Source organism: Branchiostoma floridae, chromosome 2 (assembly GCF_000003815.2).
Source record: "Branchiostoma floridae strain S238N-H82 chromosome 2, Bfl_VNyyK, whole genome shotgun sequence".
NCBI classification, from domain to species: Eukaryota; Metazoa; Chordata; class Leptocardii; order Amphioxiformes; family Branchiostomatidae; genus Branchiostoma; species Branchiostoma floridae.
In genome coordinates, this window is record NC_049980.1 from 14923232 (window position 1) to 14937636 (window position 14405).

Sequence of the window (14405 nt, forward strand, 5' to 3'; positions counted from 1 at the left end):
CTGGACAGTTATGACGATGACAATAAAAAAACAATTTAGAAGACCTCATTCCACCATGATGGAAACATTGGGTTTTCGTACCTTATATTGAATTTCTCTCTGTCTATTCATGTTTCCTCTTGGACTATGAACCCGGGCCAAGCTTGCGACAACAACTTTGAAGCCGAGCCAAACCAGAGTTCCCATCCTGCAAGTCTCGAGTTACACGATTTCCACCACTCTGGCCAGCCTTGAACCCGGGTCATCAGAAACAAAATAGCACACGTACGAAAGCAAACAAACTGAAAACAATACCTCTGTATCATGGAGATAATGAAAACCATCTTTACTAAACGTGTTAAAAGCAGCAGTTATAATATAGTGTTTAAAAGTAGCGGTCGTTTAAGGTAGACTGTCGTGACATTTAGATTAGCTACATATTAGAAGAGAAATTGCCGTTTTCAGACCATTTTCAGTCCGGAGTATTTGCTGTCATCTTTAACCCATCTCGTTGAACAAAATAATTTACTGTTATGACTTTTTATGTACGTTACCACTGTTTGTTGTTAAAGTTATCGATACAGCTGCCCTGTTTCTAACTGTGCGTATGTACGTCCTCTATGAATACAGGAATGTGTTGTCCTTTTACGCGATAAGCAATGAATACGTTTCCCTACAAAATATGATAGGTGTGTCTGAATAATGAGCTGTTCGAACCTAAAATTGCTAATATGCACTGAGAACCGACTAATCTCGCTGTGGCATACATTTCTTGTGAATGGTGGTAATGGTACGCAATCAAAAACAGAAAACAGCGGAACACATACAAGTGATACACCAGATTTCTTCAAAAGTCAGAACGCATACGTCAGAATTCGTGTATCCTATGCCGTACGTGTACCCTATGCCGTACGTGTATCCTAGGTCGTGGGAAACTGGTCATTACAGCTAGTTTGACAAGTCGTACGCGTCTGATAAGGATTGCTGCAAAACTCTATATGATATTCCACTACCGTTTTGATTATTCATCACACACCAACAATGCCAGACGTTAACATTTTCACACAGATCAAAGTAACGAGTGTTGCGGTTGCCGCCTTGTCATTTTACGCTTAAATGCATTCTTATTTCCAAATCACTATCTTTTCATATGTCTATTACGACAGTTCCTTTATGGCATCTATAACTGGGGGGTCACTGCCGAAATGTTTCAATAAGCGATTCCGGTGGCACTCAGATTACTACACGCTATTTCAGTTTGATTCTTGGCTTTCAGGATCAAAGATCCCTTAGTAGCCTTTAGCGTTCTTTTTTCCCCCAGACAGATTCATTACTGAGTGTCTCGATGGGACATTTAGCTGGTAAAGCCCTCCAAGCGACTCCTTAAACAATTATCTTGAAATCTCCAACAGGAACGTAATAGCTTTACCTGATGCCATGGCTCAATGCCAGGTCACTAGTTCCAATTCTTCAATGATGATAAAGGCCACAAATGACTGGTATTGGGATAATGATTATGATGATGATTGAAAACGCTAGGTAAGATGAGTTGGCTTGCTACTGGTGTATATCCAGGATATAAAGACACGTTCAATTCTCAATATGTCTGGCTTACACAGAATTGTGCTCGCGAAATGGTGGGCTGCAAAGATGGGCTAATCTTCAGGCCCTGAACCTGACCGCCATTGCCCAATCATACCGTCTTGTCAACCAAAACTTCACCTATTATTTCAATTGATCCTATTTCAAAATCTGTATGCAGGCTTGGCAATGTGAGAAAGAATTCTTTTGCTGCCAGCTTTTTTTTTCAGATTGGTATTGATTTTGTCTTCAGGCCCATTAAGAGCGCTATTTTTCACTTTCGTACCACAGAGACACTCCCCATCTGTGTTGTCTACCTGGAGCATACTGATGAGCCGCCGGAGTCAAAAGTGCCATATAGCAAAAATGGCTGTCTCGTGAGATGGTTGTATGAGAGGTATCCATCATTTCTTGTCATGTTACTTTGGTCCAAATTGCTGCCACTCAAGGTATATCTTGGACCGACAGCGCGTATGAATGCCCTATTGCACACCAGCACATGTCTGTAATAACCTACTCATGTTCAAGTGTGCTAGCAACTAAGCTAACATAATCGTAATCATCCTTTCATGTCTACCGTTACATATGAAATGGTGAGCTCGTGAGCTCGTAAGAATCGGTGAGCGACTCATGTATGCAGTTTTGATAAATTTACTTTAAAAAAAGAAAGTCTACAAAACTACAGGATGTTTTGCCAGAAAATATACTGTAGATTAACTGGAGAATAAATAACCCTAATAAAGTCACCCAATTTGGGTTCATAAGGCTAGAAATATTATGTACTAGTCGTCATGTCTGATAGGTCCTTATACTAGTACTGAATTTCACTCAGAACACCATTAGGTACACTGTTAACAGTCAGCTGTCAAACCATGTTAATGTACAAGCGGCCCTTCCAAGGCCGGTCGTTTGACGTCCACACGTCCCACTTATCACACGTTGTTGATAACAGATGTGTGCGGAAATGGAATGCTGTTCGGTGTAAGGGGCGGCAGGGGCACAGATGGAAGCGTTAAGCATAACATTGCTGAACGTATATTTCCGGTCAATTTCTTTAGGTCTCCTTTCAGCTAGACGGCTACCGATGAGCGACATTACAGCGTCCAAAGTTGGATTTGTGTGGAAATATGATGAAAGATGTAAAAGTATGGTTTTAAGGACAGCAAAACATAGTTAACAAATCTTTCTCGATGAAATTCGTTGAGAGATCTGTTGATCGCTCAGGGGTCGTAAAGTGGTCGATGCCCTAGTAAAAAGGGGTAAAGTGATTTCATCTCTATTACAATTTGCATTGATAATGACTATCAAGCAATTTCGACATTTTTGGTTAGGAAATAGTTTAAATTCAATTTTTACCAAACGCATCGAGTTAGGATTTCAGTGTAACATTGCGTCACCAGTTCACTTAATCAAATTATGTTCAGACTACCAAAAAAACAACTGCTTTTATATTGATTCAACATATGGTGTCAGGGTTTTCTACCAGTTGCGGGAATCAAGGCAATGGCAGCCTTTACTTACCGCTATCTTTGCCCAGGCATCAATACCTTTCAGAGCCAATTTGACAGCCAAATCCCGAATGAATTGCTATCCGGTGAGGCTGAGGTCCCGCTGAGAACCTAACTTGACAGTCGTGTAATGCAGTGCAGTTTTGGTTGATATGTACGTGCATCGCTAAATTGTCACATAGGCCGCGTCTGGCTCACTCTCGAAGGTGCTAGCGGTATCAGCGAGACCTCCGATTGATTGTCCCGGGTTGGATATCAAAGACGAGGTCTAGTGTGATCAGACTGGGGGTTGCTGCCTGTAGGCAGTATGGTGTGAACTAATGCAACTGTAATGTGGCTGTGCCTTTAATGCGTGGCATCGGGCCGCTGTGTTGATGTGATAGGTGTTAACGTACGAGTGGACAGATCTACAAGGACATTCGCAATTCACAACCTGGCCGCACGGTAGGAGGGTGAAGCTGTTTTCTCTGTGGCGAGCACAGAGGGGTGCAAGGCCACACCGGCACTTCGGATCGGATCGTGTTAGGTTCAAGGTGAGATACTCTTCTCATATCTGATCTAGACTAGGGCTAATAGATTTTGATACGAAGATATAAACAATTACGCAGGAAATAGAAAATATAAGAAAGAACTTCTTGACGTGGTACTCACTAGAAAGAAAAGTGATATCGTGTGCAACACAAAAATAAGAAACCCGCAAAAAGAATATGGTCAGATTTTTTTTGCGTCTTAAAAGCATTTTGTATGTTTTTAATGCATTTCCACGTTATGAAAAATCATAATCGATCGATACCCATTCTGGTGTAATTTTCTTTTAGATAAAGAAAGTCCGGATTCTGAGAGCGTATCACTTCAACATCCATGACTAGCTTGCTTGGCGGAGAAAGGAGGGCGCATTGGGAACATAGACAATATATTTTATATAATGACAATAATAATATTTCTTTGTTTTTCTTTCTCAATTGACGGTACATGCCACGGTGACAGGGTCCTTTGAAGGACCATTAATTGTTAATATGTTAAAAGCAATTAAAAAAATAGATATCAAAAACAGTTACTTTTAAAAACAGTTATTGAAAGTACTGCTGTATATAATAGGTACGAGCGTATCAAGCAGTAATTAGTAGTTTACAATACCGTTTGTAGTTTACAATATGTCATGACAGTTTGTTGGGTTTGTTCAGCAGTATTAAGATATAAGGTAAAGAGCTGTTTTTAGATCTCTCAGCTCTAGCTCTGATTTTGTCTCTTTCGTTCACTTTTGTTGCACTTTGTCTTGTGTGTCAGTTAACGTTACTGATTTGCTCTCGGGAAGAGGGGAGCAGGCTTCTGAAAAAAAGTGTTGTTCAGCAGTTTTCTCCCGAAGCGGAGACAAAAATGTTCCCGTCGGCTCGTTTCCAGTGGTTGAAGACCAAACTCTGCATACCCAGGCGTGAACGTAGCTGGTGTACCTTTTCCCCAAGATTTTCTTGCGACATATTAAACGACATCGATATCCTGGGCTCTACACCGGGGCTGCATATTCAAAACTGGTACCGGTCTTACATACGTAGTGTATACTGCAGCCAAGTCCGCGACTGGTAGGTGGAATAGTTTTAACCGCCTCAGTATGAAAAGACCCTTATTGCCTTCTTTTCTGTTTTTCATGGTCTAAGATACTGTGGGTGCGTTTTGTATTCACAGTTCAAACGTTGTGCTAGAGCAAATATCATTTGTATAGCTGTACCAAAATTGAACCAATCATATCTATTCCGAATTTCAGAACTAGGAGAACGTAGAACACTCGTTCTCATTGAAATGTCGAAAATGGCATTTTTTTGGTCGAAAAATAGATCGGCTTTATTTTCACTGAAAACTACCTGGTTGTTTAGGAAAATTCCTCTTTTAACCATACCCAAAAAATTGCAACTTATTATTTTCGGCCCCATTGGTAATGCATTACAGGGCATGTAACAAACGTTACCGGTAACGTTTGTTACAACAGTAGACTTGACCCTGTTTTCTTCGAAAGGACTCACCTTATTGACTACATCATTTAGGTATAAGCGGATGTCCCTAGGGACATTTGGAAAGTGGGCAGCTTTTTTACACCAGGTAAAATGGGAAGTTTAGACAGCATCGAACAATGGTAACGTTTGTTACAGTCATTTCTGTACAACATTTTGTTAAGCAAGGTGGGATACAAATGACAGTCAACAACCCTTTCTTGTTTCTTTAGAAAGCCAGAAAAACTGTACAGCGTCACAAAAACGGCAGTTTCTAGTCTTATACGTGCATAATATAACCGTGTCAACCATCATACTAGTGGTGGTAACGTTTGTTACAGAATCTGGCGACAGGCATAAACCACCTCACACAGCCTCCAAGATCAGTGACAGGAGCGATCTGACGTGATCGGGCAGAGGGCCTGGGCAGCTGGTTTCACCTGTCGAACAATCATTCTGGGAACTGAATTGTTACATTTTTGGCTACTATTTGAATTCTTCGTTTCTTCTCAGGCGACAGCCATTTTTTAGGGTTTGAAATCCCACCAGTGGCTATAATAATCTTCTAACCCATCAAACTATACGAATGTTGTGGTGCATCTTTTGTAAAACATTACTGGGGTTGTGGAAAAATGAAGGAACCAGTGATATTGTCGATAATTTGCTCCATATCAAGACGTAAAGTCAGGCGACAGCATTTCGACATTTAAATGAGAACGAGCCAGAAGCTTTACACCGCTTTTCCTCTCATGACCAGTTTCAATTAGTATTCACTACGCTCCCTGTAAATCACTCATCCTATTTTGGTGTCTAATGATATCAAATTCTGTCTGTGTCCTACGCCCCAACCTTCAGGGTAGGTAATATCCAGGATGGAGAAGCCTCAACCCCGTAGAGAAAGTGAAGTATGAATGTAATATCAGCGTCACCAGGTTCAATGAAAGCTATATGCCGTGATAATGCAGTGACCAATTTCTCGCGATCGCTGAGTGGTAACTAGAGATCTGGCAGGTGGAGATATATAGTTCTAAAGGTTCCTCAACAGCTTTTACATCTCACAGGGCGATGGATGCTGCCTATTACCAGTATACAGGAACAGATGGTAGTCCGTAGAGATACGTGTTCCTGCGCCAAGGTTGGGCTACAGGCAAAGCTGAGTATAATATTATCGTTTGACTGAGTTATGTGCGCCCCCTGGTTTACCTCTTTGATAATGACTTCACTATACGTAGTTGCACTCAGGAAGCTGTAAATCACCTTTATCGATGTTTTATCGATGTTTGACGCTTTCTAACTTGACAGCTATTGCACATGAGAGTATTACATATGGAGTTCCCATGCCTATTGGCGAACATTTGTCAACAATAATATGTTCCATATGATGCCATCTGTCTTGTGCATTTTTCAACAACTTTAAATCAATTCAGCAGCTCGCATAGGTAAATCACCGACATATATCTCCAAAACGTTTTTAAAATTCATGATATCCAAAGAGACTACAATTTTCAAAAGCTATGTAAGAAAGATAGGAATATGCCGCAGTTAATGAGAGATTCAGTTCATATAAATATGCATATTGCTCTGAAGTTTCTCCTGAAGCATAATTTTGGAAGAGATAACAGACCAATTGGGGCTCCCACGGGAATTGTGGCACGCGACGACGGCAGCAGGGGATTCCCGCACTACCAATACACCCTTTCAACTCTCATCCACATCATGCAGACAAATGAGCCTGATGACGCTCGATTCTGGAGGAGACGAAAATTACACGGCTAGGAAATCCTATGACCAATGGTTTGCTAAGTTAGATGTGACATCGTGGGTAATGAATACTAAGACGTTGAAAGATGTTAAGAGGCAGATTCAGACATATAAATCTACAGGCATTTTCACATATCATGCTTATCAAAATTCGGAGCGGAATCAAATGATGAAGAAGAGAGAAAGTGTCATGTGATATTACAGTAGGGAGACCCATACAGATTTCTGCATGAAGATTATATTAGGTCAATTGAGGCCACTTCGGGCATCTGTATCGATATCCATTATAAACTATGTGAACATTTGAAAATTCCCTTCAAAGAACTGCTCAAACCGTTGGAAAAATCGACAATCAGGCGTACAAAAATGTCTTGAGTTCACGTTGGGGTTGCAGGTCAGTGGTTTGAGATGAAGGTCTGGACGCTGCCAGAGGCAATTGGCCCGGTGCCTCATCCTCCGTGCAGCCGTAGTTTCAAATATTCCACCCATTAACAGTGCCTGTAGTCTTAACCGGCTCGATGATCACTCGGATCAACAAAAGATGGATCAATAGTCTCATTCTGATGGCCACACTTTGCAGTACAAGTTTAAACAGGTTACGGTCTAAACTTCAAATCTTCAGTCTGGCAGAAGGTACTAAATGTCAGTAAGAATGATAATCTGTTCAAGAACGAGTCTGTTATGCTTACTAGATATGTTATTCCAGCTGACCAGGTTTAATTACAAGGTAATGAGAAAAGAGCATTCCACATGAGATTCTTTCATTCTATAACTCAGCTCAAATGAAACAGTATAATCAACAATTTTGTCGAAGTGACCTTGGTATTGAACTCTTAGTCTTTTAAAGTCTTTGACTTCCTTGTGGCTACATTTTTCTTCTTTATTTTGCGAATAGCTCTTTTCTTACATGATGAAGATTCTCGTTACATGCTGTATGTTGCCTGTACCGCACGTTACCCCACGCCATGAGCAATCTCGTACAACCTGACACCATGAATACTTTTTGCAGGTTAAAAAGTCTGGAAATCGGAGAGTTGTCTGCACAATGAGTCGAGCTCTACTGATACCCTTATGTGCTGCCTTTCTAACTGTGGGTGAGTACAAATATGACTTATGTTTCAAAAGCAGGTAAAACGATTAAAGCAAAGAAACCAAAAGGTAAAACTACGGATATAAGAATTTATATGAAAGTTGCTACCATGTGTACCAAGCTTATAGGACGCCGAGATCATGGTTCAAGTCCTTTTGATACCATTGTTATATATGTAACGAATAGGTCATGTGCAAACAAAGCATAAAGCTTACTGTTCACTAACTTATTTCATACCCATTGCCTGTATCACTTTCTGGCAGATTGAAGGATAATGTGGTTTTATCATGATTATATGAGTGATATTCATCCATGTACTGACGCTCTGATCCGTACACTTTCTGTCCCCGTCTGCTGCGTACTCCGGGCAACAGTGAATCTGTCAATGAGTAGAGTGGACGTGTTTTGAAAAGCCACACATGTGGCAACATTCAAACCCGCAATCTGCTCTGTTTACGTAATAAGTCTGCTTAGTCATTCGAGAATGGCGCATCATGATATCTCTGGTTGGCATACAATGCAAGAAGACGAATGAGTGAATCAGTCGGCCAGTCACAACCCATACGTGGAGTTCCAGGAGGCAGGCACCAATACCGACCACAGGGCTTATAAACGTATTTATGCACTCGCACATCTTGTGACAAATGTTGCAGACAAGAACAGAAAATGTGGCTAATGGTCACGAAAATGCATAAGGTCGGAAGAACGATGATTTGTACCGAACTCTATTGAAAATTAGCGGTGATCTCACTGACAGGACACGGATAAAAGGTTTCCGCCGTGCATACAGGTCAAACAAAATCTTCTAGATTGCACGTTGATACACAATTCCCTCTAGCTACCCATTTATCATTACGTCAAGGAAACTTACAAGTGTGCCGTTTCTTCTGTTGTGTAAATTATATCTAAAAAAGATAAATTACACTGCCTGTTTGTCACAGCTGTACGTGTGGTTTTGTGCTGACGTTGCTACAGCTGCCAAGAGTCAACAAGATATCATACATCATTTTGACATGAGTTGCAGGAAGTACCACGACGTCTCTTCCTTTCACGCACACTGAGAAGTATCCTCATCATGTGATGTAATGTGCTTTTACTTACAGGGATATGCGAAGCACGTTGCAGTCGCTCGAGGCCAAAATGTAAGCAATTCTCAAAATGTTAGCGTTGGAAAGGAGTGAAATATACCGGTACACTTGTCTAGATCTAGCATGCGCGCAAATATATGTATCATAAAGGAATTAGTAGATCATGGTGATACATAGAATATGCTATTTATCTGGAAAATTGTTCTGTAAAATATTATTTCTATGCACTACCGGAATTTAGGTCTTAAGAATAGGGAATGAACCTTGTGAATATAGATGAAATATATACACCTAGGCCCCACCTGGCCACAGACTGCAAAATGCAGAAGAGTCTGGAGTAGTTCAAGGGAAAGATTCCTCAGAGAGAGTGACAATGCCCTGTCATGAGAGAGATATCGCGGCATGCTACTTTCTTCTTATATTCCATATAACTCTGTAATCAATGTCATTGTCTAAGAATAATTCAGACTTTTTTTCAGCCTGCGGAAGGACAGTGTCGTCTTACCGCGGCTGGATAAAATCACCAGGATTTCCGCGCCCATACCCCTCCGCCATGACAGAAGATGATCGGATTTGCACCTGGACGATACGTCTCCCCCTCTCCCGCGGCATCAAGATCATACTGTACGGCTTCGATTTGAATTTTGAAAAGACAGGGGTTGGGCCGACAAATGATGCATTACAGATATACATGGATGAGTCATGTAACACTCTGCTGAGAAATTATGAGGGGAACTATACCGACGCGGACCTAATTCACGTTCCCAGCAACAAAGCGTGCATCAAATTTCTCAGGAGAACAGAACAAAATTACCAACACAACGGATTTTCCTTGGGTTATGAAGGTATATTGATTTTTTTCTGTACCAATCTCCTCACAAGAATTGCCCGAAGAAGAATTTACCTAACTGGTGTCTCTTGTGGAAGTTATCTCTTGTTGGAGTATTTGTCACACATGATATATATTCTAAATACGAGTGATTATTAATCTCATATCTGGTATATCTTGTTTCGTTACCATGTTGTGATTGTTTTGGACGTGCACGTGGATAGCCATGATAAAGCAAATGGATATCAAGGCACCGTAATTGACCTCAATGTGACCCATAGATCTGTTAGTCTGGCTCCATAATTCCATTTTACCATTTTGATATGATGTATTATCTCCATTTATGGAGACTTTGGAGATTGCGGGGCAACGCATATATTGTCCTAATGCAATCTCCAACCGTGAAATTTGCTTATGTCATAAAACAATCATTCATAATTCTGTATGTTTTGCTGACGTATGCAATAAATTGGTTAGTCTTGATTAATCCATCTATTCATATTCATATTCAAATATGTAATATGAAAATCAAATACATACTTAAGAGTTATATTTTTGTTTTCATCTGTCTTCACTTTGCAATTGGAGATGACTATATTTAAAGACGAATCGATCATAACAAAAGGGTAAGATATTATTTCCGTGGATTTTTAGTGGCATCCGTCACACTTCTTCAGAATGAGTCAATACTAGTAAGTGAGATGTAACAAGGAAACCGGTTTGAGAAAACTTTGTCATCATCAAGATCAACAGGTCCTTCCAGTCACATCTTATATGTCATGCACTAGTAATGAATCGTTTCACCAGTTCGTTGTTGTGACACTGAATAAGATTTCCGTATCTTATCCAGTTGTAGAGATTGATGTATCTTCAGATATTGTTTAAATACATGTCTAACCTACATCAATGTACATGTTACTTTGTTTCAGCTGTTGATGCCAGTGATGAGTGTGACAGCAATCAGACAACCACTCTGACGTCTGATGAAGGGTACATCTACAGTCCAGGATACCCCGTAGCAAGTTATGAACAGGAACTCAACTGCACGTGGCTCATCCAAGCCGAGCCCGACCAGACAATCCAGATAACATTCCTAGATTTCCAACTCAGCTATACCTTCAGCTGTGACTTTGCCACTGATTACGTTCAGGTTTTCGAGTTGAATTCATCTCTGAACTTTAAATACTGTGACCAGGATTCTCCGGCTCCGTTCACGAGCTACTCTAATATCATCTCGGTATTCTTCAAATCTGGAAGGTGGAGGAACAAAGGATTCTGGCTACACTATAAGGGTTTGTCATCTATACAATGTATATATATGACCACCTTCGGTCAATATTCCCAAGGTAAACCCCTTCTTCACACCAACCCTAGCTTTGCACAATGTCATAGCTAATCAGCCGTATACGATACAGGCAGTCGCTGCCACATATAGAATTCTTTTCTCTGGATCCATGCACGTTTTGTTTTCAATGCGCATCAGTCTAGCTTCTCCTGGTTTTGACTGGACAGTGTGAATCGCCAACCGGATTGGTCATTGGTCGCCTCTTTTCCAAAAACTGTTGTCAGTTTAATGTTGAATTTGAAATGCAACGATATACAAAACTTAAATGTTTTTCGCAAGAAGCTGCAGGCAAGTTAGGAAACTTGAGGGCGGCTTTTTTGCATGCTTGATCATTATAAGCCTGCCTGCGGATTAAATTGCACATATGCAACGATGTGTATTTTGTGTAATTTGAAGGACCCTGAGATAAAATAAAACACCATTAAGATAAAGACTGGGCGTGCATAGGTCAAACAAGAACTGTTATCAGCCTTCGTCTTTGGCATATTACCCACAGTGTATCTTAGTGCGCATGCGCACCTTAAACCGTGAAAAGACTTATTCACAACAGCTTGCACAATGATCCTACATGCAGCAAACACTGCTGGTGTCCTGTCAGACGAGCCCATCCCTGACTACCGCCAGATCGTGGACGAATGGAGGAATTCAAATTCGCCACTGATGCCGCACGAAGGTAAATTTGGCTCTACCACAATGTATTGGTCATTGGCACCCACAGTATAAACAACCATTTGACTCGCCTCTGAGGTGTACATGTCGCCAAAAACGCCAAACATTATAACCATGGTAAGATCCAACGGCTGAACGTTGTTTTCGAGATGTTACCGGAAGGCACAACCTTACAAGTGCAATCATACCTCTGTGATTCTACAGGTAGGAAACGGGGAATAAGACCATGGCAATCTTATGCTGAATCAAAGGGACATTTTGGTGAGTAATGGAATCATCCTATTTGTAGCGCAAAAACGTTGTAAAAGTCACACAACCATGAAGGATTTCTAATATCTGATATACCTTAAAGGGATATCTTAGGCATGACATTGAAATAACTTGACAGTCAGCAAATAATGAAAACTTTCACCCCAGGCACCATGCTTGATTCTTTGATGTTGCATGATGTTTTGATGTATTGTAAAGTATTGTAATTTTACATCGTGCATTGCAATCCAATTATGAAATTGATCCAATTTTGATCGTTGTACTGTCGCTCAGCGATCGCCGCCAACCAGTGAAATTCGGCCTTAAAATGATCATATTACATGTTTCTTTATTTTTCTCTTAGGCCATGTTGATTTGATTATATGGATGACATCCTCCGGGAACTCCAAAACTGATGCGAGCGAGCGAATAAAAAAAAGTTTGGCCAAAAAAAAAAAGTTGCCTTCAGTATGAAATCAAAGTGGCCAGGAAGGTTGAACATAGGTCTAAACACACATAGTATGGTATACATTGATCCTCTGGACCTGAATGTTCTGTACTGGTACCTCCCCCAACCAACAATAGATTTTTTTCTTTCCGTCCTTTCACATCTTATTCTTTGACTTTAGATTCATTTTGGCATTCTATCTATGGCATTAGTTATCTGTTTTCTGATACTTTTTTTTCAATCTACGGAATATTTGTGCTCATTTTACAGCTACTTTGCACAATTTATTGTGTGGTCGAAAACTTTTTTTTTTTGGAAATGGCCGAAAATTGGTGCGAGCGCGGATGTCATCCATATAATCAAATCAACGTGGCCTTATATCATGAAACTTTATTCAGAACTGATTGTTCTTTTACATCCTCAGTGGCCGTGCGGGTTATCCTTGTAACATCGCTGTCGGCAGCAACCGTCTTCATCGCAGGATTATAATTCAGATTCCTGACGTAGAGATATAGAAACCATTCTCTATATAGATAAAGACGTTTACATGATTTATCGGTTTGCAACTATTGTAGATGGGCTGAGTACCATCGAAAGTGTATATAATGTTTCGAGTGACAGAAACGTTGTAGTATCGTTTTCCAACACGTTCTCCTTGTTTATGTTACAAAAGAACGTTGTGCTTGTACATGTACTTGTGTCTGTATGATTAGGACCTGATGTTGAAAATAAGTCTGATGCATTTCAGATTGACATTGCTAAATAGCATTTGTTGGATCACTCCAGACGAAATTTGAATAAAGGATCACATAAAATTAATTTTCCAAGGCCTTAGATGACGTTGCATCGTTTTTTTTTAAGTATATCGATGACAATGTGTGGGATGAGTTGCAGTCCGACCGTTGCAGTATTTGTCGTGAATTGCAAACTGTATGTAGATATGTCAGTATAATTTTGTCAATCATTACGACGGGAAACATTTTGTGTAGTGTGTTTCATATCCATCTACATCGTCTAGGACTCCTAGTAGTGAGCTATTAATACATATAATTAACAGACGTACTTGCAAGGCAAAGGCATTTTGTTATTTGTAGTGTACTTTTATTGTAGAGAATGTGTCTGAAATGTTTAAAGTTATACTTCCTTCTATTAAGGCCCACATTCATGTGAATGAATATTGCGGCTTTAGGGTAGTGAAGCAAAGTCTACTATCTTCATTTCATTCGTGCTGAAAGATTCAAACAATTTTGTATCGTTTTCATGACGACACAGTACAATGTTTTTTGATGATAATAGCGTTTCCATGTTTGCTATGTACAGGAAATGATATGCGCTCCTTATTAAATGAACATCAAGATTGACCTTATGCTAGGATAATAATAAAGTCATGTAAAAAGTTTGGTTTTTCAGTACAGCATTAAAGTTCAACGAAACCTCACCATTTGTACGGCTGGGTTTTGCGGCAACATTGACAATATATCATGTAGACAGATGAATTACACAAACACCAATTGAATAAAACATATTAATGGTATTCATGAGCCATAAAATTACTAAATATAAATCATATTTTTATTTACCTTTATAATCTATGTTGACCTTTTATTTGTGATACATATATATTTGAATTTTCTCTATATATACAATGGGTTTTTTCTTACGATGTCTAATATGTTAGTGTTCGATCATAGAAAAACTTGCTATCACAGTATCAGTTGGAACTTGACCTTTAAGAACGTTATCGAGTAACTGTAAACGAAATGAAATTCCTCGAATTGCGTTAAACAGTTCCAGGAAAATGATATGCTTCTCCAGGTAGCGAAGTTTTTCTGGGCATATAATTTACAGACACTACACGTTAACCTTCAATTTC

At 39.9% G+C, this 14405-nt stretch overlaps 1 protein-coding gene across 1 annotated transcript; it reads left to right on the top strand.

Moving 5' to 3' along the window:
• Positions 1 to 3498: 3498 nt before the first annotated feature.
• On the top strand, positions 3499 to 14031 carry LOC118410646 (cubilin-like). The gene is made up of 8 exons (XM_035812437.1): positions 3499 to 3601; positions 7824 to 7908; positions 9008 to 9046; positions 9472 to 9837; positions 10751 to 11113; positions 11741 to 11839; positions 12040 to 12096; positions 12957 to 14031. Exons 2-8 carry the CDS (start codon positions 7860 to 7862, stop codon positions 13019 to 13021), a joined length of 1038 nt encoding a protein of 345 aa, XP_035668330.1. The 5' UTR covers positions 3499 to 3601; positions 7824 to 7859; the 3' UTR covers positions 13022 to 14031.
• The last annotated feature ends 374 nt before the right edge of the window (positions 14032 to 14405 follow it).

Coding starts and splice junctions, on each gene's coding strand:
- LOC118410646 (XM_035812437.1), top strand. CDS start 7,860: ATGAGTCGAGCTCTACTGATACCCTTATGTGCTGCCTTTCTAACTGTG. Junction 9,047..9,471: donor CAGTCGCTCGAGGCCAAAAT/GTAAGCAATTCT, acceptor ACTTTTTTTCAG/CCTGCGGAAGGACAGTGTCG. Junction 9,838..10,750: donor ATTTTCCTTGGGTTATGAAG/GTATATTGATTT, acceptor ACTTTGTTTCAG/CTGTTGATGCCAGTGATGAG.